The sequence below is a fragment of the Ovis aries genome, chromosome 3, assembly GCF_016772045.2.
Source record: "Ovis aries strain OAR_USU_Benz2616 breed Rambouillet chromosome 3, ARS-UI_Ramb_v3.0, whole genome shotgun sequence".
NCBI lineage: Eukaryota > Metazoa > Chordata > Mammalia > Artiodactyla > Bovidae > Ovis > Ovis aries.
The window spans coordinates 155,196,934-155,222,718 of record NC_056056.1 but is presented as its reverse complement, the minus strand read 5'-3'; the positions used below and the strand labels follow the sequence as shown (position 1 = coordinate 155,222,718).

Sequence of the window (25,785 nt, the reverse complement as noted above, 5' to 3'; positions counted from 1 at the left end):
AGATGGCCAACAAGAACAGGAAAAAATGCTCAACATTGTTTAATTATTAGAGAAATGCAAATCAACACTACAATGAGGTATTACCTCACACCTGTCAGAATGGCCATCATCAAGAAGTCTACAAATAATGCTGGAGAGGGTGAGGAGAAGAGAGAACTTTCCAACAATGCTGGTATGAATGTAAATTGGTGCAGCCACTATGGAGAACAGTATGAAGGTTCCTTAAAAAACTGAAAGTATAATTACAACATGATCCAGCCGTCTCACTCCTCAGCATGTATGTGGAAAAGACAGTCTAAAATTTGCAAAGATACATGCACCCCAATGCTCACAGCAGCACTATTTATGACACCCAAGATGTGGAAGCAACCTAAATGTCCATCAATAGATGAAATAAGATGTGGGGTGGGTGTGTGTACACATGCCCACGTATACACACAGTGGAATATTATTCTGTAATAAAAAGGATGAACTTTTGAAAATCTGCAGCAACATGGACGGACCTAGAGATTATCATAATAAGTAAGGACATAGAAAGACATATAATATTATATGATACACGTGTATGTGGAATCTAAAAAAATAGTACAAATGAACTTATTTACAAAAATAAAAACAGACTCACAAACACAGGAAACAAACTTATGGTTACCAAAGGTGGGGGATGAAGAGATAAATTAGGAGTATGGGATTAACAGATACACATGACTATATATAAAAAGATTAAAAAACAAAGACTTACTATGTACCATGGGGAACTATGGGCTTCCCAAGTAGCACTGTTGGTAAAGAATCTGCCTGCCAAGGAGATGCCAGAGATGTGGGTTCAATCCCTGGGCTGGGAGGATCTCCTGGAGGAGGAAATGGCAGTCCACGCCAGTATTCCTGCCAGTAAACTCCATGGACAGAAGAGTTTGGTAGAATACAGTTCATGTAGTTGCAAAATAGTCAGATACGACTTAATGACTCAACAACAACAATAACAATAAGGGACTATGTCACTATCGTACTATAAATGCTAATGGAAAGGAATCTGAAAAAGTATATGTATATATACAACTAAATCACTTTGCTGTACACCTGAAACACAATACTGTAAATCAACTACAGCTCATTAAAGAATAAAAAAAAATCTACAGAGCAAAGGAAACTTACTGAATGGGAGAAAATACTTGATAAAGGATTAATATGCAAATGGGCAGAGGATCTGAATAGATGTTTTTCCAGAAAAGACATACAAATGGCCATAAGGTACAGGAAAAAATACTCAATGTTTCTAATTGTCAGGGAAATGCAAACGAAAACCACAATGAGATAGAACCTCCCACTTGTTAAAATGGCTATACTCAAAAAGACAATTACAAACACAATGAGATAGTACCTCATATCTATTAGAATGGCTATTATTATAAAGATAAGAGATTAAAAGTTCTGTGGCAGTCTGGATGGGAGGGGAGTCTGGGGGAGAATGGATACATGTGTATGCATGGCTGAGTTCCTTCTCTGTTTACCTGAAACTATAACAACACTGTTAATCAGCTAAACCCCAATACAAAATTAAAAGTTTTTTTAAAATTAAATACATGCACAACTTTTAAAAAATGTGTTGGTAATATAGAAAATAGGGAACCCATACCAGGCTTCCCTGATGGCTTAGACAGTAGAGTCTGCCTGCGGTGAGGGAGACCTGGGTTCGATCCCTGGGTTGGGAAGATCCCCTGGAGAAGGAAATGGCGACCCACTCTAGCATCCTTGCCTGGAAAATTCCATGGACGAAGAAGACTGGCAGGCTACAGTCCATGGGGTCCCAAAGAGCTGGACACAACTGAACAAGTCCACTTTCTTTCTTTCTTATGCATTTGTTGATGGAAATATAAACTGGTTTAGCCAGTATGAAAAATCATATGGAGGTTCCTAAAAAAATTAACAATAGAACTAACCATATGATCCAGCAGTTTCACTTCTGAGTATCTGAAGAAAATGAAAACGCTAACTTGAAAAGATATATGTACCCCATGTTCACTGCAGCATTACTTACAACAGCCGAGACACGGAGACAACCTCAACGTCCACTGATGGATGAATGCATAGAGAGGATATTGTACGTATATACAATGGAATAATACTCAACCGTAAAAAAGAATGAAGATATGCCATTTGCAGTGAACACATAGGGAGGGGAAATAGGAACGCAATGTGTAAATGGGAAAAGGACTGTGTGAGCTGATTATAGGGAGCTTAATAGTCAAATTGGTATTCATACAAAGCTACTGGAGAGTGATTTTACTAAGACTAAATTGTGTGATTATAACACATTTACTAAACAAAGTGTGCCAGGCACTGATCGAGGCAGTGGTGGACAAAAGATAGAAGGTCCTTGCCCTCATGATCCTTGCACTTAAACAACAGGGAAACAGACAATTATTTCAGGCAGTGGACATCGTACTTGAGGTTGATGAGAGGAAAGGGGGAAACTACTTTAGATGGGTGGTCAGGAGAGGCCTCTTTCAGGATGCAACTTCAGTGCCGACAGTCACATGGTGAGTCAGTCAAGCAAAGCAGGAGAAGATGCTTTCAGGGTGAGTGAACAACAAGTAAAACGCTGCCAGAGAAGGAAAGCAACACCCATGAGGGTGGGACAAAGGCCAGTGTGCTAGAAGTAGCAAAAGTAAGTAAAGGGAAGAACACAGTAAAAAGACAAGACAGGGAGGCAGGAGCCAGATGTCGATGCAGGGCCGTATAGTTATTCAGATTTTAGTTTAAGTGAAAGTCGCTCAGTCATGTCCAACTCTTTGAGAACCCATGGACTATACAGTCCATGGAATTTTCCAGGCCAGAATACTGGAGTGGCTAGCCTTTCCCTTCTTCAAGGGATCTTCCCAAACCAGGGATTGAACCCAGGTCTCCCTCACTGCAGGTGGATTCTTTACCAGCTGAGCCACAAGGGAAGCCTAAGAATACTGGAGTGGGTAGCCTATCCCTTCTCCACCGGATCTTCCTGACCCAGCAATCAAACTGGGGTCTCCTCCATTGCAGGAGGATTCTTTACCAACTGAGCTATCAGGGAAGCCCTTCAGTTTAAGTAGTAAAGGGGTATTAATAATCATAACCTTTATACTGCTAACAGTAGTACAAGGGATAACCACGCTCACTGCTTAATCAAACAAGTCCTGAACAGGAACTTGTTTGTACCAAAAATGTATGTGTGAACCCATGCTAACCTGAATGATAAAGTCAGTCCTTAAGATCTCAACACAGATAGAGGCTGGACAGGTTAAGGCCAAACTACATTCTTTAAAAAACCACCAATCTTACACCTGCATATGACTAATGTGCTGCTTTACTTGTCTGAAGCAAAAAAAAAAAAAAAAAACCCACAATGCTAAAGGACTCATTTACTTTCCTGGGCCCCAAACACAGCTGCTCTGAAACAACCTTTAGACCATTCTGATAGTTCTATGGCTAACTTTTAAAAATGAAAGATCACTTTGCCTTAAGCAAAGACAGGATGTATTTGTTTTCCCCCTATGTCCCCTTCCCTCAGTTTCTTGAGATTTTGACCAAACATCACTTTTTCTAGAGAGAATGACTTTACAAAGAGCAACCTGTGCTTCGCTGAAGAACAGTACGTCCATCACACCACAACCACAAAACCAATAAAACCAAGAAACGGATCAACAGTTCCCTGGACAAAAGCTAAAAATGGAGTTAAACAGATGAAACCTACAACAAAAAAGATGAACTGTTAAAGATGATGCTACCACATAAAAAGCTACTACTTTTTTGGTAGATGACTGCAAGATTCCACATCAAACTACAATCCATACAGGTGCTATAATCCTTCGACCTAAGTTAAGTTAGTCTGGGGGATTGACACCTGTTTATTTGCCAACTATGGCAGCAATTCATAATCTTTTCTGCGGGGGCGGGGGTCAGAGACCTCCCTCTCTCCACAAAAAAGAAAATAATACACACAAAGTATTGCATGTAAATTAAGGAGTTGCATGACCTCACTTGTGTTCCTGAATGTCACCTGAAAAAATCTCTGATCTATGTATGGTATAAGTGACTATGCTGATATGGGTATGTTGAATGATATCTGGTAAATCAGTATTATCACAGTATTTTAGAATAGGAGAAAAAGCATTTATTCTCAGGGTTCTGAGATTACAAGATGCCAGGATTTGCCCCTAATTATAGCTATGTGAGGCTTCCCTGGTGGCTCAGTGGTGAAGAATCTGCCTGCAAGGCAGGAGACCTGTGTTCGATCCCCAGATTGGGGAGATCTCCTGGAGAAGAGAATGGCAATACATCCCAGTCTTGTCTTCTGGGAAATCCCAGGGACAGAGGAGTCCGGTAGGTTACAGTCCAGGGGGTCACAAAGAGTCAGACACAACTGAGTGAATACAAGCATCAACCACATTGCTATATGACTTACTTAGCCCCTTCTAAATTTAAGTTTCTCATTTTTTAAGGTAAATATAATACCTACAGCAGAGGATTCCTGTGATGACTGAAACATAGGATAAAACACTTCACACTCTGATTAGCTCCAAAAGTGAAAGTCAAAGTCACTCAGTCGAGTTCAACTCTTTGCGACCCCATGGACTGTGTGGTCCACGGAATTCTCCAGGCCAGAATACTGGAGTGGGTAGCCTTTCCCTTCTCCAGGAGATCTTCCCAACCCAGGGATCTAACCCAGGTCTCCTGCATTGCAGGAGGACTCTTTACCATCTGAGCCACCAGGGAAGTCCAAGTAGGTTCTCAAATGCCGTTGTTTCTTTGCTCTTCCCTTTCAAGTCTTGTTTGACTATTAGTGGTAGAGTAGTCTGTAAAAGATTGCAGGTCAGAATTTTCCAGAAAATTGAAAGTATTAAATTTGACTTTTCCTCCACTTAATTTTGGCTCTTCTCTCCAGCACAAACATCTATAGAAAGAATCTGCTACTGGTTTAAAGGAGTAAACCTGACTAACACTCTAAGGGGAAGAAACCTCAGATACAAACCACACTGGCAGTCTATGAGAGCTGAAGAAACTGAATCCTGAATATCTCACAGTCAAGTGATGCATTTTGTATTCAACTGAGCTATGAAGACTTGGCCTTTTAATTAAGTCACTGAACCATTATTAATTTTTGATGGAGATGGCTTGATTGTTCTGGCCAAAACACTTCAAAAATACATACAAAAATGTGTTTAAAAAGGGGTTACGTGGGACTTCCTTGGTGGTCCAGTGGCTTAGACTCTGTGCTCCCAATGCACGGGGTGTGGGTAAAAGTTTCGTTAGGAGGGCAAGTGTGGCAGCTGGAATGGTGGGAAAAAACAAGTAAAATCCAGAAGGGCCATGAAGTCAAGATTCTTCAATGTCAGTGGGACTGGGCAGAAACTAAAAGGCAATGAGGTACAGGTGGCAGGTACAAGTATGGAGTTAAAATGCAAGCATCTTAAACATCATTTAGAAAAGACTCATACTCTTGAACACAGATCACACATTTTCTATTCTACTCTATTCCATAGGAAAGTAAAAAAGCTGGTGGCTACTCACTGAACTAATTTCGTAACTCACTTATGGGTTGAAATCAGCAATCTGAAGGACACTGAGCTAGAGTGTTCCCATACAGTAAAACTTAGGAACCTCGTGCCTAAAGTGTTGCAAAGCAAAAAGAGAACTGAAAGGAAGAAAGCAATAAAGAACTTGTTTTTAAAAAGATTAAGAGGAATGCCATGCCCAGGATCAGAGCACTAGTCAAGATTTTGTCTGTACTGCCACAACCACTCATGTGCCTGAGGCAAGCCACTTTCTGGGCCTCCTGGAGGTAGGGGGTTGGTTGAGTAGATGTTCTTGAAGGTCACAAATAAGAGAACACGAAGATACAGAAGTAAAATTCACCCTGGCAAACAATGAAGTCTCGGAAAAACATCCATCTGATACAAAACGGAATGCTGACAGTATTTAATGCATCAGCCAGGTGTTCAATTAGGTTAATTGAATCTTCCTGATTCTTGTAAGGCAAAGCATTCCCTGAGGAGTTCGACAACCTACCTACCAGAACAGTTCATGTCAGCACTTCTTTTATAAATATTAGGCACAGACATCGTACACAGGGTCAAATGCGTAAATGGCCTAGGTCCCTCACAGAGGGGCCTGGATTTGTCCTCTAGCCCAAAAGACAATCGAGGCTTGCGTACTCTGAGCCATCACCTGCTACTTATTGGTTCACCCCATCCCTAACTGACGTCCACATGTTTGTCTCGAGACATGAAGCAAACTCCTCAGCAGTAAGGTCCAGACTAAAAGCTCTGTGTGGTGCATGCACGTGTGTGGACCCAGAACCGACACGAGAGAAAGAGAAAATAGAGTCCTTCACCTTTATAAGCTTGCGTATGGGCCCGGCGCGGTGAAAGCAAATCAGCTCGAGGTAGAGGTAGCTAGGTGAGTGGGTTCGTGTGGGGGAAAAGGGCCAGAAACCCAGGAGGCAGCCCGGGAAATGGAGGGGCGGGGCAGAAATAAAAAGAAGAGTTACCATGCCGCCGAGCACTTCGTCCTGGTCATCAGCGAGAACCAGCACCACATTGGGCCTCCGAGAGCCCTTCGCCGCCCCGGAGACCCCCAGGCAACCACCTAGCAGCAGCAGCAAAAGCAGCAGCGGCGGCGACGGTGGCGCTGGGCTGCCGGAGGGCAGGTGGCGGGGGCCGCCTCGCCGGGGCCTATCTGGGGCCAGAGACAGGAACCGCATGGCAGACAGGGCTCCGGGGGGACCCCGGGCGGAGTGTAGAGACGTGCGGATGACTGACGAGCAACTGGAAGATAAGGGTGTACAGTAGGGGGCAGGAGCTCAGGTCAGGCGTTTTCTCCCGGGCGCGATCACGTGAATCGGGGGCAGGAGGCGGAGCACGCCGTGCGGTCAAGTGACGGGAGACGGGGCGGGGCTTCGGACGGAAAGGGAGCTGGGCTGGAGCAGCCGCTAGGGAAAGCAGGAAGTGGCCTGGAAGGGGCGAGGAGGCTGCCAGCCGGCGAACCCGCCCTTGCTCCCAACTCGGGCAGAGGTTGGGTTCTGGTAGGACCTGTTTCGGAGTGCTTTGCGCAGGGATGAAAATGGGGGAAAGAAAAAAAAAAAAAGAAAATGGGGGAAAGATCGGATAAAAGGAGGAGGGAATCAGTCAATAGGAAGCAATTACGGCATCTGGTCCAATCACTTCATGGCAAATAGATGGGGAAACAATGGAAACAGTGACAGACTTTTATTTTGGGGGGCTCCAAAATCACCGCAGACGGTGACTCCAGACATGAAATTAAAAGACGCTTGCTACTTGGAAGAAAAGCTATGACCAATCTAGACAGCGTATTAAAAGCAGAGAAATTTGCCAACAGAGGTCTGTCTAGTCAAAGCTATGGTTTTCCCAGTAGTCATGTATGGATATGAGAGTTGGACTAAAAAGAAAGCAGAGTGCCGAAGAATTGATGCTTTTAAACTGTGGTGTTGGAAAAGACTCTTGAGAGTCCCTTGGACTGCAAGGAGATCCAACCAGTCCATCCAAAGGAAATCAGTCCTAAATATTCACTGGAAGGACTGATGTTGAAGCTGAAACTCCAATACTTTGGCCACCTGATGCGAAGAACTGACTCATTTGAAAAGACCCTGATGTTGGGAAAGATTGAAGGAGGAGAATAGGATGACAGAGGGTGAGAAGGTTGGATGGCATCACTGACTGGATGAGTGGGAGCAAGCTCCTGGAGTTGGTGACGGACAGGAAAGCCTGATGTGCTGCAGTCCATGGGGTCCCAAAGAGTTGGACACGACTGAGCCACTGAACTAACTAAGAAAAAGGAGGAATATGCCTCCCAGGTCTTACTGTGTTTAATCCTTGAGTCAGTTCAGTTCAGTTGCTCAGTCGTCTCCAACTTTTTTCGACCCCATGAACCACAGCACGCCAGGCATCCCTGTCCATCACCATCTCCCGGAGTTCACTCAGACTCAATGTCCATCGAGTCCGTGATGCCATCCAGCCATCCCATCCTCCGTCGTCCCCTTCTCACACAGACCACAGCCTTGTCTAACTCAATGAAACTAAGCCGTGCCATGTGGGGCCACCCAAGATGGCGGGGGCGTGGTGGAGAGGTCTGACAGAATGTGGTCCACTGGAGAAAGGAATGGCGAACCACCTCAGTATTCTTACCTTGAGAACCCCATGAACAGTATGAAAAGGCAAAAAGATGGGACACTGAAAGATGAACGCCCCAGATTGGTAGGTGCCCAATATGCTACTGGAGATCAGTGGAGAAATAACTCCAGAAAGAATGAAGCTGCTGCTGCTAAGTCACTTGTCATGTCTGACTCTGTGTGACCCCATAGACGGCAGCCCACCAGGCTCCCCTGTCTCTGGGATTCTCAAAGCAAGAACGCTGGAGTGGGTTGCCATTTCCGTCTCCAGAGCATGAAAGTGAAAGGGAAGTCGCTCAGTCGTGTCCGACTCTTCACGACCCCATGGACTGCAGCCTACCAGGCTCCTCCGTCCATGGGATTTTCCAGGCAAGAGTACTGGGGTGGGGAGCCATTGCCTTATCTGGAAAGAATGAAGGGATGGAGCCAAAGCAAAAACAACACCCAGTTGTGAATGGGACTGGTGATGGAAGCAGGGTTCGATGCTGTAGAGAGCAATACTGCATAGGAACTTGGAATGTTAGCTCCGTGAATCTAGGCAAATTGGAATTGGTCAAACAGGAGATGACAAGAGTGAACATTAACATTCTAGGAATCGGTGAACTAAGATGGCCTGGAATGGGTGAATTTAACTCAAATGACCATTATATCACTACTGTGGGCAGGAATCCCTTAGAAGAAATGGAATAGCCATCATAGTCAACAAGAGTCCAAAATGCAGTACTTAGCTGCAATTTCAAAAACAACAGAAAAATCTCTGTTCGTTTCCAAGGCAAACCATTCAGTATCACGGTAATCCAAGTCTATGCTCCAACCAGTAACGCTGAAGAAGCTGAAGTTGAATCCCTGAGTCAACAAATGCTTATTGAAAGCCCTTATATATAAAATTGCTTTTAATATTTCCTGCAACTCATTTTAACTGTAAACCTGACTATACTATTCCTCAGCTGATACCGTGATTTCAAACCAACAGTTTCAGGATATTTTGGCAGCCTAAATAACCCCTGATGGATTTTGGAATATTTATCCATTGGTGAGTTTATGAAAGACCTCTTAGATGAAGTTGGAGACTGTGCAATTAAGCAAAAATAAGTACACTGCTTTATGGTTACCCAACCAAATATTAAGTAAACTTTGGGGGGAAATTCCATGAAGCTAGGACTCCAAATATTTCTATGATAGCTCTAAAACAGCTGCTACTCTGCCCAAGTCTAGGAAACAGAACTATCTCCGGCCTTGGAGGGTATATATTTAGTGACATAAGTCATACCGAGACAGATACTGTGTGGTATCATTTATATGTGGAATCGAAAAAAGAAAACAAACTAGTGAATATAACAATAGCCAAAGAAATATCCCTGGCAAGGTGAACAAGCCTTATTATCAACTGAGAATAGCAGGCTGTACCTTCTGTTTCCTAACAGATAAAGTGTAATTTTTTCTAAGCTGAGCCCTCTGACTGGAAATCTTCAAACCTGTGGAAGCTCTGTAGTAGTATAAGGTAAAAATAATTATGGAAGTGCTTAGGAATGTCATACATGCGATCAGGCTTATGCAAAAGGTAATGTCCTTTGTTTTATTACTATTTTTTAAAAGTAAGTACAGAAGACAAGAGAATCTTTTAAAAATTAAGTAGAATATATAAAACAGATAACTAGGAAGGACCTACCATATAATACAGGAAACTCTTATTCACTACTCTGTAATGACCTATATGGGAAAAGAATCTTAAAAAAGAGTGGATTTAACATATGCATACCTGATTCACTTTGCTGTATAGCAGAAACTAACACAACATTTTAAATCAGCTATACCCCAAAAAAGTTTTTTTAAAGTGCTGTGAAAGAAGAGAATGCAGTAGGTTTCCACTGCAAAAGAGAATTGTGTTGGGAATCTGGTCAGAGTACTCTCCAGATGGCCAGTGTAGTGTGTTACAGCCTCAAGCTTGGCTAATTTTGCACCCTGATGGAAAAACTAACCCCTATGTATTCAGATTTCAAGGCTTCCAGTAAGACTTTCTGCACAAATAAAAATTATCTATCTGCACTGATGCTCCAAATTGTAAAATTTTATCACTGCTTTTGTTTCGAAACTAGATTGCAAATTATTTGAGGCCAGAGATTGTATAATTAGATACGAGCTTTGTTCCAAATGTTAGGCTCATGCTGAAGACACATTCCCTTTTTCATGGAATTTGCAATTTAGTGGCATAGAAATTTGGGGCTTGCCAGGTGGTTCAGTGGTAAAGAATCCACCTGGCTAAGGCAGGAGACACAGGAGACTCGGATTTGATCCCTGGGTCAGGAAGATCCCCTAGAGAAGGAAATGGCAACTCACTGCAGTATTCTTTCTAGGAAAATCCCACGGACAGAGGAGTCTGGAGGGCTACAGTCCATAGTGTCACAACAAGTTAGATATGACTGAGCATGCACACACAGGAGAGAAACACACAGTATAACAATCATAAAAGTATATAATTGCAAATAGGGGAACATTGTATGAAGGAAAAGTAGAATGTGATGGGCATTTAAGGAGGTAGTTCAGTTCAGTTGTCACTCAGTCCTGTCTGACTCTGCAGCACCATGGACTGCAGCACACCAGGCCTCCCTTCCATCACCAACTCCAGGAGCTTGCTCACACTCATGTCCATTGAGTCAGTGATGCCATCCAACCATTTCATCCTCTGTCATCCCCTTCACCTCCCGCCTTCAATCTTTCCCAGCATCAGGGTCTTTTCAAATGAGTCAGTTCTTTGCATCAGGTGGCCAAAGTATTGGAGCTTCAGCTTCAGCATTAGTCCTTCCAATGAATATTCAGGACTGATTTCCTTTAGGATTGACTGGTTTGATCTCCCTCCAGTCCAAGGGACTTTCAAGAGTCTTCTCCAACACCACAGTTCAAAAGCATCAATTCTTTGGCACTCAGTTTCCTTTATAGTCCAACTCTCACATCTATACATGACTACTGGAAAAACCATAGCTTTGACTAGATGGACCTTTGTTGGCAAAGGAATTTCTCTGCTTTTTAATACACTGTCGAGATTGGTCATAGCTTTTCTTCCAAGGAGCAAGCATCTTTTCATTTCATGTCTGCAGTCACCGTCTGCAGTGATTTTGGAGCCCCTCAAAATAAAGTCTGTCACTGTTTCCATCGTTTCCCCACCTATTTGCCATGAAGTGATGGGAGCGTATGCCATCATCTTAATTTTTTGAATGTTTGAGTTTTACTGATCTAAGATGCCAGTCTGAAGTTTAAAGAAGGTAATTTGTTAATAGAATAGTTGGTGGTAGAATGCCTCCTAGGCTTCCCAGGTAGTGGTGTTAGTGGTAAAGAATCTGTCTGCCAATGCAGGAGGCAAAAGAAATGTTGGTTTGATCCCTGGATTGGGAAGATCCCCTGGAGGAGGAAATGGCAACCTGGTCCAGTATTCTTGCCTGAAAAATTCCATGGACAGAGGAGACTTGTGGGCTACAGTCCATGGTGTTGCAAAGAGTTGGACTTGAATGAGCGAAGGTGCGTGCGCGCGCGCGCACACACACACACACACACACACACACACACACACACACACACATACACACGCAGATAGAAAGTCTCCTAGACATGGACTTCAGCATGTGCAAAGGCTCTAAGGATGTGCATTCAAATAACTTAAAGAAGCCAGCATGATTGCAGCTGAGGCAGAGAGGAGAGGGAGAGGTAGGCAGGGTCCAGACCCTATGTTAAATATTTTGGTCTTTAGCCTAAGGCTAATGGGAAATCACTGGAAGAGTAGAGGAGAAAAATAGTCATACATAAATTTTTATAAGATCCTTTTGGCTATGGCATGGTGTACAGACTAGAAGAGGAAAAGAATGCATAAAGGTAGATCAGTTAGATGAGAAGATGATGATGACAGGGGCAAAAACAGATTTTATATGACCTGAAGCTTATATACAATTGGGGGGCTCCTTAAGCAAAAGAATAGCAATTTTAAATACAAAAGTTAGTATTTAGACTGAGAAAATAAATAAAGGGACTTCTCTGTAGCTCAGACAGTAAAGAATCTGCCTGTAATATAGGAGCCCCAGGTTTGATCCCTGGGTTGGGAAGATCCTCTGGAGAAGGGAATGGCAGTCCACTTCAGTATTCTTGCCTGGAGAATCCCATGGACAGAGGTTGGTGGCCTACAGTGTGTCCCCTCATGGGGTCACAAAGAGTCAGACACAACTGAGCAACTAACACCAGACAGAAAAGAAATCGTAATATTATAAATTACTAAAAGTTGAAAAATATAATGAAAAATGCAAAATTTTTAAGTAATGAAATATTTTATTAGGTAACTGTCAGACATTTCTCTCCAAACTTTCTCCCCAATTTTTATGGAGTCTTTAAGTGACTCTTCATATGACAATGGTTTGTAATATTTTCTATAGAGATAATACAAAGATAATTTATTTTTTCTCTAGCATGATCAGTATTTGTTTTTCATTAATACCTCAGAAAAAATCTTTTCATCTTCGTAGTTCATTGTTTGTGTGCACGTGTGTATGTGTGTATGAAATTTCAGAAGCTCTATCAAATATTTTACATGAACATTTCAAATTTTCTTGCACAGTTACTAATCTTAGATATTCTTTGAATTGACAGCACTAATTTAGTGATCAGTGCACTCATTGTAATCACCTATTTTGGGTTTAGATCATCTTCATTGATGTTAGTTTGAGGTCAAATCAGAAAAAATTTAAATATTTTAAAATGAATTTATATGATTCACTTCTTCTTACCAATTGATTATCAAATGATTCAAGAGCCTATTTATTAATTTTATTTGCAATTTGTCTCTTCCTCTTAATTGTCTTTGTTACGATCTGAAAAAAAATTATCACTACTCACTTTTCAGTGTCAAAATAATTTCTCTTGATTTTTGAAATCATTTTGATTTCATATTCATTAATTTTTAATCTCAATTTTATCTCAATGCTTTAAATCAATAAATCTAAGGATGATGAAAGAAGGTACCTACTATTATTTATATCCACATCAGGAGTCTATAATTTATCAGTTGTTTCATTGAAGCATTCCAAAATATCTTTTTAAAATTTCAATTAAAATGTTATATTTGAGTTTTACCAATGGGTTGAATAATGTTATTACATCTCCTGGGTATTCTGGTTTGTCTTCTATCATTGCAAATACACTTTAGAGTCCATTTTCGTTAAGTCTTATGTTGTAAGGGTTGAACACCTTTGTAAAGCACAGACCTTTTACTATACTTAGACTCTTCAAAGAAAAATTCCCAGTGGTATATGTGTTTAAAATATTCCATATAGTAGTTGAACCTGAAAATAAAATATACAGCTGTTTCATATTATTGAAGTAGTTAACAATGTCAAGTACTTTGAAGGCAGCCTTTCCTTTCACAAAAATAAGCTAATGAGTTTTGCACGGCTCCTGTTGTGTAAAGTTGTTTTTAAAGAGCCTGCAGCCTTTTGGCTTAATCGTGGTAACAGCTGTGCTGACATATGACTGATTGTAAATGTTGCTCAAGTGCATGTTAAAATAGCCCAAATCTTGTCTCACTTTAAAATTTCATAAATGTTTTCAGTTGGCTAAAAAAATAAAAAATTATTAATAGGGTTTCCTTTTAGAAGAGTTGTGCACAATAATTGACAACTGATCAGTATTTGCCATATCCTGAACAGAATATGTAATACTATTTGGTGTCTGGTTATGAATTTGACTTACCACTTTAGAAAGCACAATCATTTATTTATTTTTGCTGTTAGCTCTTAGTTGTGGCACAGAGGCTTCATTGCCCCACGGCATGTGGGTTCCTAGTTCCCCCAACAGGTATTCAACCCTTGTCCCCTGCATTGGAAGGTGGAATTTTCTTTTTTAAAAATACTTTTATTTACTTATTTATTTATTGGCTATGCTGGGCCTTCGTTGCCATGTGGGCTTTTCTCTAGTTGTGGCGAGTGGGGGGCTTCTTTCTAGTTGCTGTGTGGTGGCTTTTCATTGCAGTGACTTCTCTTTTTGCTGAGCACAGGCTTTAGGGTGTGTGGGTTTCAGTAGCTGCAGCTCAATGGCTCCGTAGTTGTGATTCCCAGGCTCTAAAGCACAGGCTTAATAGCTGTGGCACATGGGCTCAGTTGCACGGTGGCATGTGGGATCTTCCTGGACCAGGGATAGAACCCATGTCTTTTGCATTAGCAGGTAGATTCTTTACCACTGAGCCGCCAGGGAAGCCCTGGAAGGCAGATTCTTAACCACTGGACCACTAGGAAGTCCCATGACTTACCACTTATAAGAAAGCATTTTCCCATCACTTCAATTAATTGTTCATAAATTATTTTGATTAAAAAGTCATACTTATTCATTTTGTCATTTTCCCCAAGAGTTTAAACCAAAATGTATAAAATCCAGCTACTGAAAATTTTCCATAAAATTTTTTAGGTACAACACCATCTTTTATCATAACCTGTTTCACTTTTAATAACCTCAAAATTCCAGCCTCTGGCCATGAAAGAGAAACAGGGCCAGATTAACCCTCCTGCTCTGAACAAGTAGAAAACAGGACAAAATGTATATTTTCACACAATGGACAAGAGTCAGTGCAAGATTGTAATCTATGTATGAAGGAAAATAAACAATTGCCCCAGTTTTCAATGGGAAGGCACATTCTGAACCAGGGAGCCAGAAAAGGGATAAAATGTAGAATAAAGTTGAATTGAAAGGAGAAAGGTTCCAGTTGAGGGGGGCTGAAATAGCTAGAACTTGGGGGCAATGTTCCAAAGAAGAGGAAGCTAGGTAGGTGCTGCTGCTGCTGCTGCTGCTAAGTCGCTTCAGTCATGTCTGACTCTGTGCAACCCCATAGACGGCAGCCCACCAGGCTCCCCCGTCCCTGGGATTTTCCAGGCAAGAACACTGGAGTGGGGTGCCATTGCCTTCTCCAATGCATGAAAGTGAAAAGTGAAAGTGAAGTCGCTCAGTCGTGTCTGACTCTCAGCGACCCCACGGACTGCGGCCCACCAGGCTCCTCCGTCCATGGGATTTTCCAGGCAAGAGTACTGGAGTGGGGTGCCATTGCCTTCTCCATATGTAGGTGCAAAGATATATAAATCTGCAAAGATATCCTTGTGAGACTTTGTTGAACACTAAGATGTGCATGCCTTGGGTGAAGACAGTACAACCTAGGCAATTAATGACCAGGGAGATGTAATAATTCTGAGAGTAGTTGGAAATGTTTGCGATCCAACTATCCAGAAGGGAAAGTCTTTCTTGATCACAAGGAGCATTCAGTGGAGAACATAGAAAGGTTACACTTTTGTAACAGGGCTAAACTACCACGAATGAAAAAGTACTGTATGCCTGTAATAAGGAAGTTAGAATACGAGTCTCAAAATAGCAACCTGATCTGAAAGAAACAACTGGCGTGCCAACACAAGGCCCCATACTCTTTAAGGGAAGGCTACAAAATTTAGACACACAATATAAAATTTACAATGGCCTAGATCCAATAAAAAATAACTACTACACAGAACCCCTCAAAAGGAGAATGTGACCCATAACCAAAAGAAAAATCAGTTAGTAAAAAGAGATAATAAATGACAAGATGAATAAATTAGCCGATCAGGGTGTTAAAACACCAATTATAACCATATGTCATAATAGAGTTTAAACAGATCTGGGCAGCCTGCAGAACATCTATCCATCCATTACACTGATGATATCATGCTGATCAGGTAAGATGAACAAGAGGCAGATAGCTTTCATGTGACACAGCTCCTGGGGATAGGAGAGAGACCCTATGAAAATTCAGGGACTTGGCACTCAGTAAAGGATCTTATGGCGCCCCACTCCAGCACTCCTGCAGTCCATGGGGTCGCTAAGAGTCGGACACGACTGAGCGACTTCACTTTCACTTTTCACTTTAATGCATTGGAAAAGGAAATGGCAACCCACTCCAGTGTTCTTGCCTGGAGAATCCCAGGGACGGGGGAGCCTGGTGGGCTGCCGTCTCTGGGGTCGTACAGAGTCGGACACGACTGAAGCGACTTAGCAGCAGCAGCAGCAGCAGCAGCAGCAAAGGATCTTAAGGGTCCAGGGTTGTGTCAGGAAGTAAAAACAAATCACTGCTTCTTCCACTTCTTGCTGAAAAAAAAAGGGGAGAGTGAGGCACATTGCTTGGTAGGCCTTTTGGTATTCATACACAACCCATTCTATGTAGGAGTATTGCTGTAGCCCATATGCAGCGTGACTGGAAAGGATACCAGATTTGGGTAGAGGCTGGAGCAGATAGGGCTTCCCAGGTGGCACAGTGGTAAAGAATCCACCTACGGATGTAGGAGATGCAAGAGACATGGGTTCAATCCCGGTCAGGAAGATCCCCTGGAGTAGGAAATGGCAACCCACTCCAGTATTCTTGCCTGGAAAATCCCATGGACAGAGGAGCCTGGCAGTCTTCCATCTATGGGGTCACAGAGAGGCGGACATGACTGAGTGGCTGGAGCAGAAAAGCACACTGTAGCAGACACGGCTACTAACACAATCTGTGGGGCTTTTTGTTAAAATAACAGGAAAAAAGTGACACTGAGGATGATAAGATACCAACATTTTCATTAAGAAATATTGAATTGCTTACAAAATACAATAGGGATTATAGTGATAGATGAATAAAGAACACTAATCTTAACAAACGGCAAAAAATTTTTTGGTGTTATAATTTATATAATACAATAAATAATACTTTATTAATGTGATATCTTGATTGATGATCTAATTTTTCTGGCTTGCTTCCCTACAAATTCATTTCCTAGGCCTTTAAAATGTGTATTTTTAACAATGTCATTTTTCAATTGATATAACTGAAAGCAATCTCAGTGGCTCTGAGCAAATGCTTGAATTGCAAATGATTTTTGATAATTTTTAATTTTAAGGAGGATATTTTTTCTAATATAACCTATACGGGAGCTTTTAAGGGTACTCTATAGAGTGTATAACAGTGGGATAAATTTTTGAGAGATTATTTCAAAATACAAATTTTAGCACAGGTAGAGCTATGACTGTGGAATAATTTTTATAAAAACATTTAATTATTTCTACAGATCAGTTTTATTTAGATACGAATTTAATTTTAAATGTAAATCATACATTTTTATGATTTTTGCAATTGTAAAGTTCTAACTGGTGTAATAGTTACATTGTAATATTTCCTCTGACATTTCCTATGACTTGTGAAGGGTATACAAGAAAACTCAAGTGGCTTCAAGTTTTTATATAAGTGCCTGTATATGCATTTCACCACTGTACTTTCAATTATAAGAAAAAAGTAAAATTTTAAGTCGTTTTCATCATTAATAACTAATTTATCCAGAGCTACATATGAAAATAGTGTTCTTTTCCATCCAGTGCAATGATCTTTTTAAAAAATTAATTAACTATTTGGGCTGCTATGGGTCTTTGTTGCTGCAGGTGGGCTTTCCCTAGTTGCAGCAAGCAGGGGCTACTCTAGCTGTGGTGAATGGGTTTCTGTTTATGGTGTGCTGTCTTCTCATTGCAGTGGCCTCTCTTGTGAAATGCGGGCTCTAGGCACATGAACTTCAGTAGTTGTGGCACAGTTGCTCAGTGACATGTGGAATCTTCCCCGACCAAGGATTGCAGGGGACGTGTGTCCCCTGCACTGGCAGGCAGATTCTTGCACCACCAGGGAAGTCTCCATGCAATGATCTTTAAAATTTAATTTCTATCTAAGCTCGTGGATATTTGATTTGCGACATTGTAGAAGTTTTCAAAACCAGAGACTCTAAACTCTTTGAAGAAGTCTAATAATTTTCTGATATGCTTCATTTCAATACCCACATGTGTGCTTTTATTTTGTAGTGATTTACTGACAAAGTGTATTGCCTGAAAGCTGGCAGTTCCTGTCCTGGATCTCAAGAGATCTGTGCAAACATCGTTGGGGAACAGATGGACAAGCTCTACCCTTACAGTAGGTCTCAGTATCAGTTTTAAGTGGAAAATCTTCCTTTCTTCTGCTGCTGGCTGCTGCTTTTCCACTGTTCTCTCCACTGTTGCTGCCGCCAGCCTGGGCTCTGGTCTCTGCCTGTTCACCTGGGAGCCCTGAGACTCTCTGGCTTGCCTGGAGATGGGGTATGACAATTTTTTGGTGCTTGGCTACTGCCTGCTCTACCCTCAATCCTGGTTTATCTCCACTGGTTATGCACATCTTCCATTGTCCCATGGGACTTCACTTACCAAACACAAGTTCGAAGAAAATATTTTTAGTAATTTCAAGTTGATGACAACAAAATGTTAAACCAAGCCTGGGGACTTGCTGATAATGCAGATCTGTACAACTGCAGAGATCATATCTTGCAGTCTTTCCTGGTGGCAGTTCCAACTCATGGTGCACATAGCCCATCTACTTGGGCCATACATTCTGGCAGATGCTATGGTACTCCAGGTATCAGTGATGAGAAAAGATGCACTGTGAAGCACACTCCAATAGGAAGATCACAATGCAGACTCCTGGGACTTTGGAGCAAAGTTATGCTACCTATAGCAGGAATTACACATCTTTTGAAAAAGAGCTCCTAATGAAATGGGACTCTTGGCCAAGAGGCACTAAATGATGATGCTTCCTGAGCTATCCATCACCAGCTGGGTTCTCTAGGATCCTCAAGTCATAGAGCTGGTCAGCATCAGCAGTAGTTCTGCTGCTGTGCTGTGCTTAGTCTCTCAGTCATGTCCAGCTCTTTGCAACCCCGTGGACTGTAGCCCGCCAGGCTCCTCTGTCTGAGAGATTCTCTAGGCAAGAATACTGGAGTGCGTTGCCATGCTGTCCTCCAGCAGCACTTCCCAACCCAGGGATTGAACCCAGGTCTCCCACTTTGCAGGTGGATTCTGTACCGACTGAGTCACTAGGGAAGCCTCAGCAGGAGTTCTACATAGGATGAAATGGTACATCTCGAACTAAGCGTGAATAAGGGCGCAAACGAGTGCATGAAGAGAGAGTGCAGACTTCCATATCACTCATTATGGTTACTGTACTTCTATCTTGGCTCACACCTGTGGGACTAAAGACCAGCTGAAAGAGGAGAAAGCCTGAGCTTGGTTTAAGGATAAAACAGCTTGGTATATGGGTGGGTGATGGGTGCATTACAGCCTCACTTGGGCTTGGCCTTGAATGACAGTGGTGAGAGAAAACCTTTTAATGAGCAGAGCTTTGGGTGGTGCACCTGATCATCCAGTTTATGTAGAAAGAAGTGATCTGAAGTTAGAATATACATGGACTCAATGGCAATGATGAATGGCCTCTGCAGGCTGTTCATCACATTGGGAGGAAAATGACTGGGAGATTGGAGAAGGGGAGGTCTGGGGTGGAGGCAAAGGGATAGACGTGTAGGAACAGGCTCAAAGTGTGAAGATCTTTGTATGATGTGTTTACATCCATCAGAAAGCATTCATGTGAGGCACGAAGCAAGGATTTAGACAAAGCAGTTTAGGCAAATGATGTTAGTCGGCCTTTGTCAGTGACTACCTAAGTGCTGGCACAATAGACATCTCATTTTCAAAGAATGTCCCTTGAATATGGGTGAGAGATGAGAGATTCAGTTCCCAGCTGATAGGCATTGAGCAGTCACATTTTTTTTTGTTATAGTCTGTCACTTCGAAATATAGTATAATTTTTCAGCACTAGTCAAATGAGATCTTCAAAGTTCCTCTAAGCACTCAAATTTTATAACTTAAATGTCTTTCTACTGTCTACTATGCATTTCTACTGTCTACTATGTCTGTCTAAGGCATGGTGGCTTTTTAAAGTATGAAACCCTGTTTTTATCTCTTATCTCAGCTTTTTGGATGGAAAAATATGATTTTTTATGTATAGTTATTAAATTGAAAACAGAGATTGTATTGCACTCCAAGGATATAAATAAATTATAATCAGCAATTAATTTTGAGCAAGAGTGAACATCCATGAGGAGAAGCTGAAACCCAGCAATGACCCTGTACATTTCTCTTGTGACTCAAAAATGAGTAATCCCTGAAGGATTAGAGTAAAAGGTTAACTGCTAGATTCTACAAATCAGCCATTCCAAGAATCATCATAATTTTCATCATAGCAATTTAGTCTTTATGTGTTTGCACATGCTGAAAAAAATTATCAAGTTATCAAAAATGTTGAGAGTCTTGTTAAGGGAGTTTTAAATGACAGGTGAACAGATTATTGGCAAGACTGTGATATAGGTTTGGAAATAATTTAAATGTTCATAGTCTGTATCTTGTACACAGATTTATATAAATTACATTCTATGGATTATAGTAAATTACACTCAACTTTGAGATAGATGCTTCTTCAGTTCAGTTCAGTTGCTCGGTTGTGTCCGACTCTGCATGAATCGCAGCACGCCAGGCCTCCCTGTCCATCACCAACTCCCAGAGTTTACCCAAACTCATGTCCATTGAGTCAGTGATGCCATCCAGCCATCTCATCCTCTGTCGTCCCCTTCTCCTCCTGCCCCCAATCCCTCCCAGCATCAGGGTCTTTTCCAGTGAGTCAACTCTTCGCATGAGGTGGCCAAAGTATTGGAGTTTCAGCTTCCGCATCAGTCTTTCCAATGTCACCCAGGACTGATCTCCTTTAGGATGGACTGGTTGGATCTCCTTGCAGTCCAAGGGACTCTCAAGAGTCTTCTCCAACACCACAGTTCAAAATGCTTCTTCAGTTCATCTCAGTTCAGTCACCCAGTCGTGTCCGACTCTTTGTGACCCCATGAATTGCAGCATGCCAGGCCTCCCTGTCCATCACCAACTCCTGGAGTTCACTCAGACTCACGTCCATCGAGTCCGTGATGCCATCCAGCCATCTCATCCTCTGTCGTCCCCTTCTCCTCCTGCCCGCAATCCCTCCCAGCATCAGTCTTTTCCAATGAGTCAACTCTTCGCATGAGGTGGCCAAAGTACTGGAGCTTCAGCTTTAGCATCATTCCTTCCAAAGAAATCCCAGGTACAAATGTCAAATCATTATGTTGTATCCCTGAAATTAATATAATGTTATATGTTATAAGATGGGGATTTCCCTGGTGGTCCAGTAGTGAAGATTCTGGGTTTCCAAAGCAGGCAGTGAGGGTTCGATCTCTGTTCAGGGAACTAAGATCCCGCCGGCTCCCCATCCCCCCAAATGTGCTTACTCCTTAATTGGGCGAAAGTGAAAGTGAAGTCCCTCAGTCGTGTCCCACTCTTTTCGACTCTGTGGACTGTAGCCTACCACGCTCCTCCGTCCATGGGAATTTCCAGGCAAGAGTACTGGAATGGGTTGCCATTTCCTTCTCCAATTGGGTTAAAGTGAGAATTAAATGGGAAGATTCATGCAAAGAAGGCAGAACCGTCCCTGGCACACGAAAACATTGACAATAATTAATAATTCACAGAAATATCTACAGTGGAGGGGCATCCAATTCTTCCATTGAGGTCTAGGGTATCATGTAAACTTTTCATTTTACTGATAGAATCAGCTGCGTCAATTTATTAGTTTTGTCTTCTGGTAACATTTATTAAATCCCCATTCTGTTAGGTCTTGTGCCAGAGATTTAGTTGATCGTAATCTAGGTGAAAGAATCTTTATTAATCTTAATTCTTTCACCGAAGGAAAAAAGTTTACAGCGTTATTAAATCTCAAGTACATTCCAGATCTTAGAATCTAAACTAAGAGACGCCTTTGTGCTCTGCTAAGTCGCTCAGTCGTGTCCGACTCAGGTGGGAAGGTGAGAAGGGCTGGCTTTGAGGAGTATGTGAAGGAGGGAGCTCCCGGCCTTGACCTATTGCTGGGTGTTTGGAACTCTCCCAGGCACCGTTTCCTTCTGGTGGCTGAACAGGATGCAAGAGTTGCCCTCTTTTTGAGTTAATCTCTTACATGCAAGTGAAGGCGGCCGCAGTCAGAGCGCCCTTCCCCCTCCGGGCTAAGGGCTTCACGCTGACACGTTCTGGCCACATCCTGCTCCTTGGCTCTCTTTAGACAGTGCTCCCGGGCTCAGGCGGGCCTCACCTGCGGCAGGTGAACCCAGGTATCCACTGGCGTGGCCGCCCCCGCCTCCTTCCCGCCCGGGGCCGAGGAGCTGCGGCGCGGGTTCCGGCCCCGGGGAGGTCGGGCACCGGGGGATCCGGAGCCCGCTGGCGCCGCGCCCGGCCCAGGACACCGGCTGCGGGGCCGAGGCCGCGCCTCCTCCCGGAACTGGCCGGCGCGGCACCGCGGGAGGGGCGGCGGGAGCGGGGCCGGGGGCCATGGAGGTCCTGCCGGCCGGCGGGGGCCGGACGCGGCGCCCGCAGCCCGAGGCGAGGCCGGAGGACTCGGGGCGCCGAGCTCCCCGGGCGGAGCGAGCGCGGGGCTCCCGGGACTCCTGGGAGGGCGAGGAGGACCCGGAGCCTGGCGAGCCACGGGGCAGCCGCACGGCGTCCCTGGTGAGCGGGCTGCTCACCGAGCTGTACAGCTGCACCGAGGAGGAGGAGGCGGTCGGCGGGGGCCGGGGGCCCCGGGGCCGCCAGCGGCGCCGAGACAGCCTCGACAGCTCCACCGAGGCCTCCGGCTCCGACGTGTTCCTGGGCGGCCGCGGCGGCGCCGGCGACTCCCGCGTGCTACAGGAGCTGCAGGAGCGGCCGAGCCCGCGGCACCAGAGGCAGTACCTGCGGCAGAAAGGTGAGGGCCGGGGCGGGTGGGGGTGTCCGGGGAGCGTCCTTGTGCAGAGCCCCCTCCAGGTCTGCCGGCGCTCACCTGTGCGCACCTGTGCTGATGGGCCGAGCGCCCGGAGATACTATGTTTAGGGCGTCTCCTTTGATCCATCGCGGCTGTCCACAGTGTCACGGATTCATAACTAGTCTTAGTTCTTACGTCCCCCCATTCCCTCTTGAGTCGGCGAGTGAAGCATCACTTGGAATGGTAGCCACGGGTCTCCCCTACTCCCCGACCCCTTCCCTCCTCTTGTTTGCAGAGGCCGGAGGCGAGAGGCAGTCCAGGTTCTAATTGCAACAGAACAGCTGTTAAGACGGGTTTGGAGTTTCTGATTTACCCATTTGAAATTACCTAGAGGGGCCCCAGGCAGAATAGAGGTGACACTCGGGGCTAGTTTAAGAAGAAAAAAAAAAAGCAGCCACTTTTTTTTTTTTTTTTAAATCCTTCTTTGGCTACATACTTGGATAGTATTTAGTGAGGCAGAATAATTCAATAATGCAGTTTCTAAGCAGAACGTGTGAAATCCATTTCTTAGAACGCCAGATTTCAAGAAGCTCATTAGGTGGATTTTTTTCCCCCTTGGGGGGCGGGTTAGTGGAGGGCCCTAGAGCAATGTAGTTATCTCAGCATTTAACTGCTGGAACCTTCAGTTGAAGAGGTTGATCAGAAAATGGCCTTGACTTTTGGGGGCAGAGGTTAGTTTGGTGTTTCTTTTGTTATCAGACTCTGATGCTGCTGTCTAGTCCTAATTGAGATATTTTTTCCCCCTCAACTTGCCTTTCAGGCGCTTACACTTACTTACAATTATCTTTTTGTATAGATATATCCAGACCTCAATTTACGAAATGAAGTGAGGTGTAGAAAACAAATGCTAAGCTATCATAACATTTCTTGAATTAATGTCCTTGTGCTAAATTACCAGGAAAGGGAGGAACAAGAATACTATGGAGTGGTCTCCTGTCTCCTATTTGTAAGATCAGTCTAGCTGGTACCAGAGGGGAAAAGAAACTAGAAATGGAGTAAATCTGTCTGCTTTCTGAAATCTGTGTAAACAGCTTTCCTTCCTCTTTTGGCTTCCCCTGAAGATTTTTTTCCCCCAGCTGATTGTTACAAATGGCTTCCACCTTCCTCCCCTTGCCTGAGACTTTAGCTGGAGTCCTGCCATTTAATTTTATACAATTATTTGGCTGTTCTCAGAGTGTCTGTTTATGTCAAGAAGTTCCGTAGGGCAATAGTTCTTTCAGAATCCAGCGAATCAGTTTTGAAGAATTATGATTTGGCTTTTCGTTTTTTTCACAAAGTTATTCACTTTTCGTTACTGAGAGAATTTTGTGGATTAGTAATTTCCTTTTGGAAGAGGAAATTTGGCAAGCTAAAGTTTAAGGAAGAAAGAGGTCACAGTTTTGGAACTACAGATCACAATGAGTGACCACTTTCCTACTCATTCCTAAGACCTATAAACACCAGTTTTGCCCAGGTCTCAGTCTGAAGCTCCCTGCTAATCTCCTCTTTCTTTGTAGTCGACTCTCTAAGGAAGAGCATGATGCCATATTATGCCAATCCTGCACACACAGATACACACCTTTACCAATAAACATCATCAGAGTACTAAGAATGAAGAATCAAGTGATGGAAACTGCTGTCTGCTAAAATAATTTTACATCTTATTAGAAAAATCTTATTGATTTTTTTCAGGATCAAAAAATATCCTTCCTGACATAAAACAGTTAAGACTCTCTTATAAAGTAGATAACCTGTGTGTTAATTCTCTTTTCCCTCTATTAGGGATTTTGCTCTGGCACCTATTTAGATATTTAGCATGTGTGGGTCATTTATTTATGTGAGGCACCATAATGGTTTCTCAGGAAATCCAGGTGCTCTTCTCAGTGTTTTCATTAAGGGCGTGAACTTTGGAGTCAGCTTGAGTTAACATCCTGCCAGCTCGCTGTTCCTTACTAGCAAGCTCTTTAACCTCTCTGAGTCTCATTTTCCTTACCTACAGATACGGATAATAATGCTGCTGCTTCATAAGTCAGGCAGAGAAAGACAAATACATACTATCACTTATATGTGAAATCTAACAAATAATACAAATGAATTTATTTACAAAATAGCAACAGTCTCACAGACATAGAAAACATTTATGATTATCAAAGGGGAAAGCCAGGGGGAATGGATAAATTAGCAGTATGGGATTAACAGATGCACACTTCTATATATAAAATAGATAAGCAACAAAGATTTACTATATAGCACAGGGAACTATATCTTGTAATAACCTATAGTGGAAAAGAATCTAAAAAAATATAACTGGATCACTGCTGTATACCTTAATCTAATACAAATATTATAAAGCAACTATACTTCAACAAAAGAAAATACTACTGCATTATAGCGAAGAAGTGAGACTTATGTAAGTTAATGTGTATGAAGTGCTCCATAAATGTTCAGTTCAGTCGCTTAGTTGTGTCTGACTCTTTGTGACCCCATGGACTGCAGCACACCAGACTTCCTTGTCTATTACCAGCTCCTGGAGCTTGCTTAAACTCATGTCCATCAAGTTGAGGATGCTTATTTTTATTATTATATACACTGGAGTTCCTTAAAGAGGAGATGATGGTCATTGATGATGGTCATTGATGATGATCACTGATGATGATCGGTTGATGATCTCTTCAGTTTTCCTCATTTATTTAACACTGTGTTAGGAGCTATGGCTGATGCTGTGGGACATATAAAGATAAAAGAGACCTTATTTTTATCTTCTGGATATTTACATACCAGCAGACGTTGCTGTAAAAGGCGTTTTCAAATTCAACTATGACGATTTTTCCTATACTGGACAGTGCATATTATTAAAAAAAATCATAGAGCTGTAGGTACCTTAAGAGTCACTGAAAATGACTTTTTTGTG

At 42.8% G+C, this 25,785-nt stretch overlaps 2 protein-coding genes across 9 annotated transcripts in view; one reads left to right on the top strand and one right to left on the bottom strand.

The window, feature by feature from the left end:
• The window catches only part of GNS (glucosamine (N-acetyl)-6-sulfatase), a 48,130-nt gene extending 41,308 nt beyond the window's left edge, over positions 1-6,822 (bottom strand). Inside the window, exon 1 of the mRNA XM_004006495.6 lies at positions 6,524-6,822. Coding sequence (XP_004006544.2) covers positions 6,524-6,736 — 213 coding nt within the window. The 5' untranslated portion in view covers positions 6,737-6,822. The remainder of the gene's footprint in view (positions 1-6,523) is intronic.
• A 111-nt stretch (positions 6,823-6,933) lies between these two features.
• Positions 6,934-25,785, top strand: part of TBC1D30 (TBC1 domain family member 30) — a 107,234-nt gene continuing 88,382 nt past the window's right edge. For 5 of the 8 annotated variants that reach the window (XM_042246968.1, XM_027967485.2, XM_042246967.1 and 2 more), the window contains exon 1: positions 22,373-22,838. In XM_042246968.1, coding sequence (XP_042102902.1) covers positions 22,427-22,838 — 412 coding nt within the window. In that variant the 5' untranslated portion in view covers positions 22,373-22,426. Of the gene's footprint in view, positions 7,847-18,025; positions 18,135-22,372; positions 22,839-25,785 lie in introns of those variants that run through there. The other 3 variants (XM_060412846.1, XM_060412845.1, XM_060412847.1) reach the window with 2 other exon arrangements.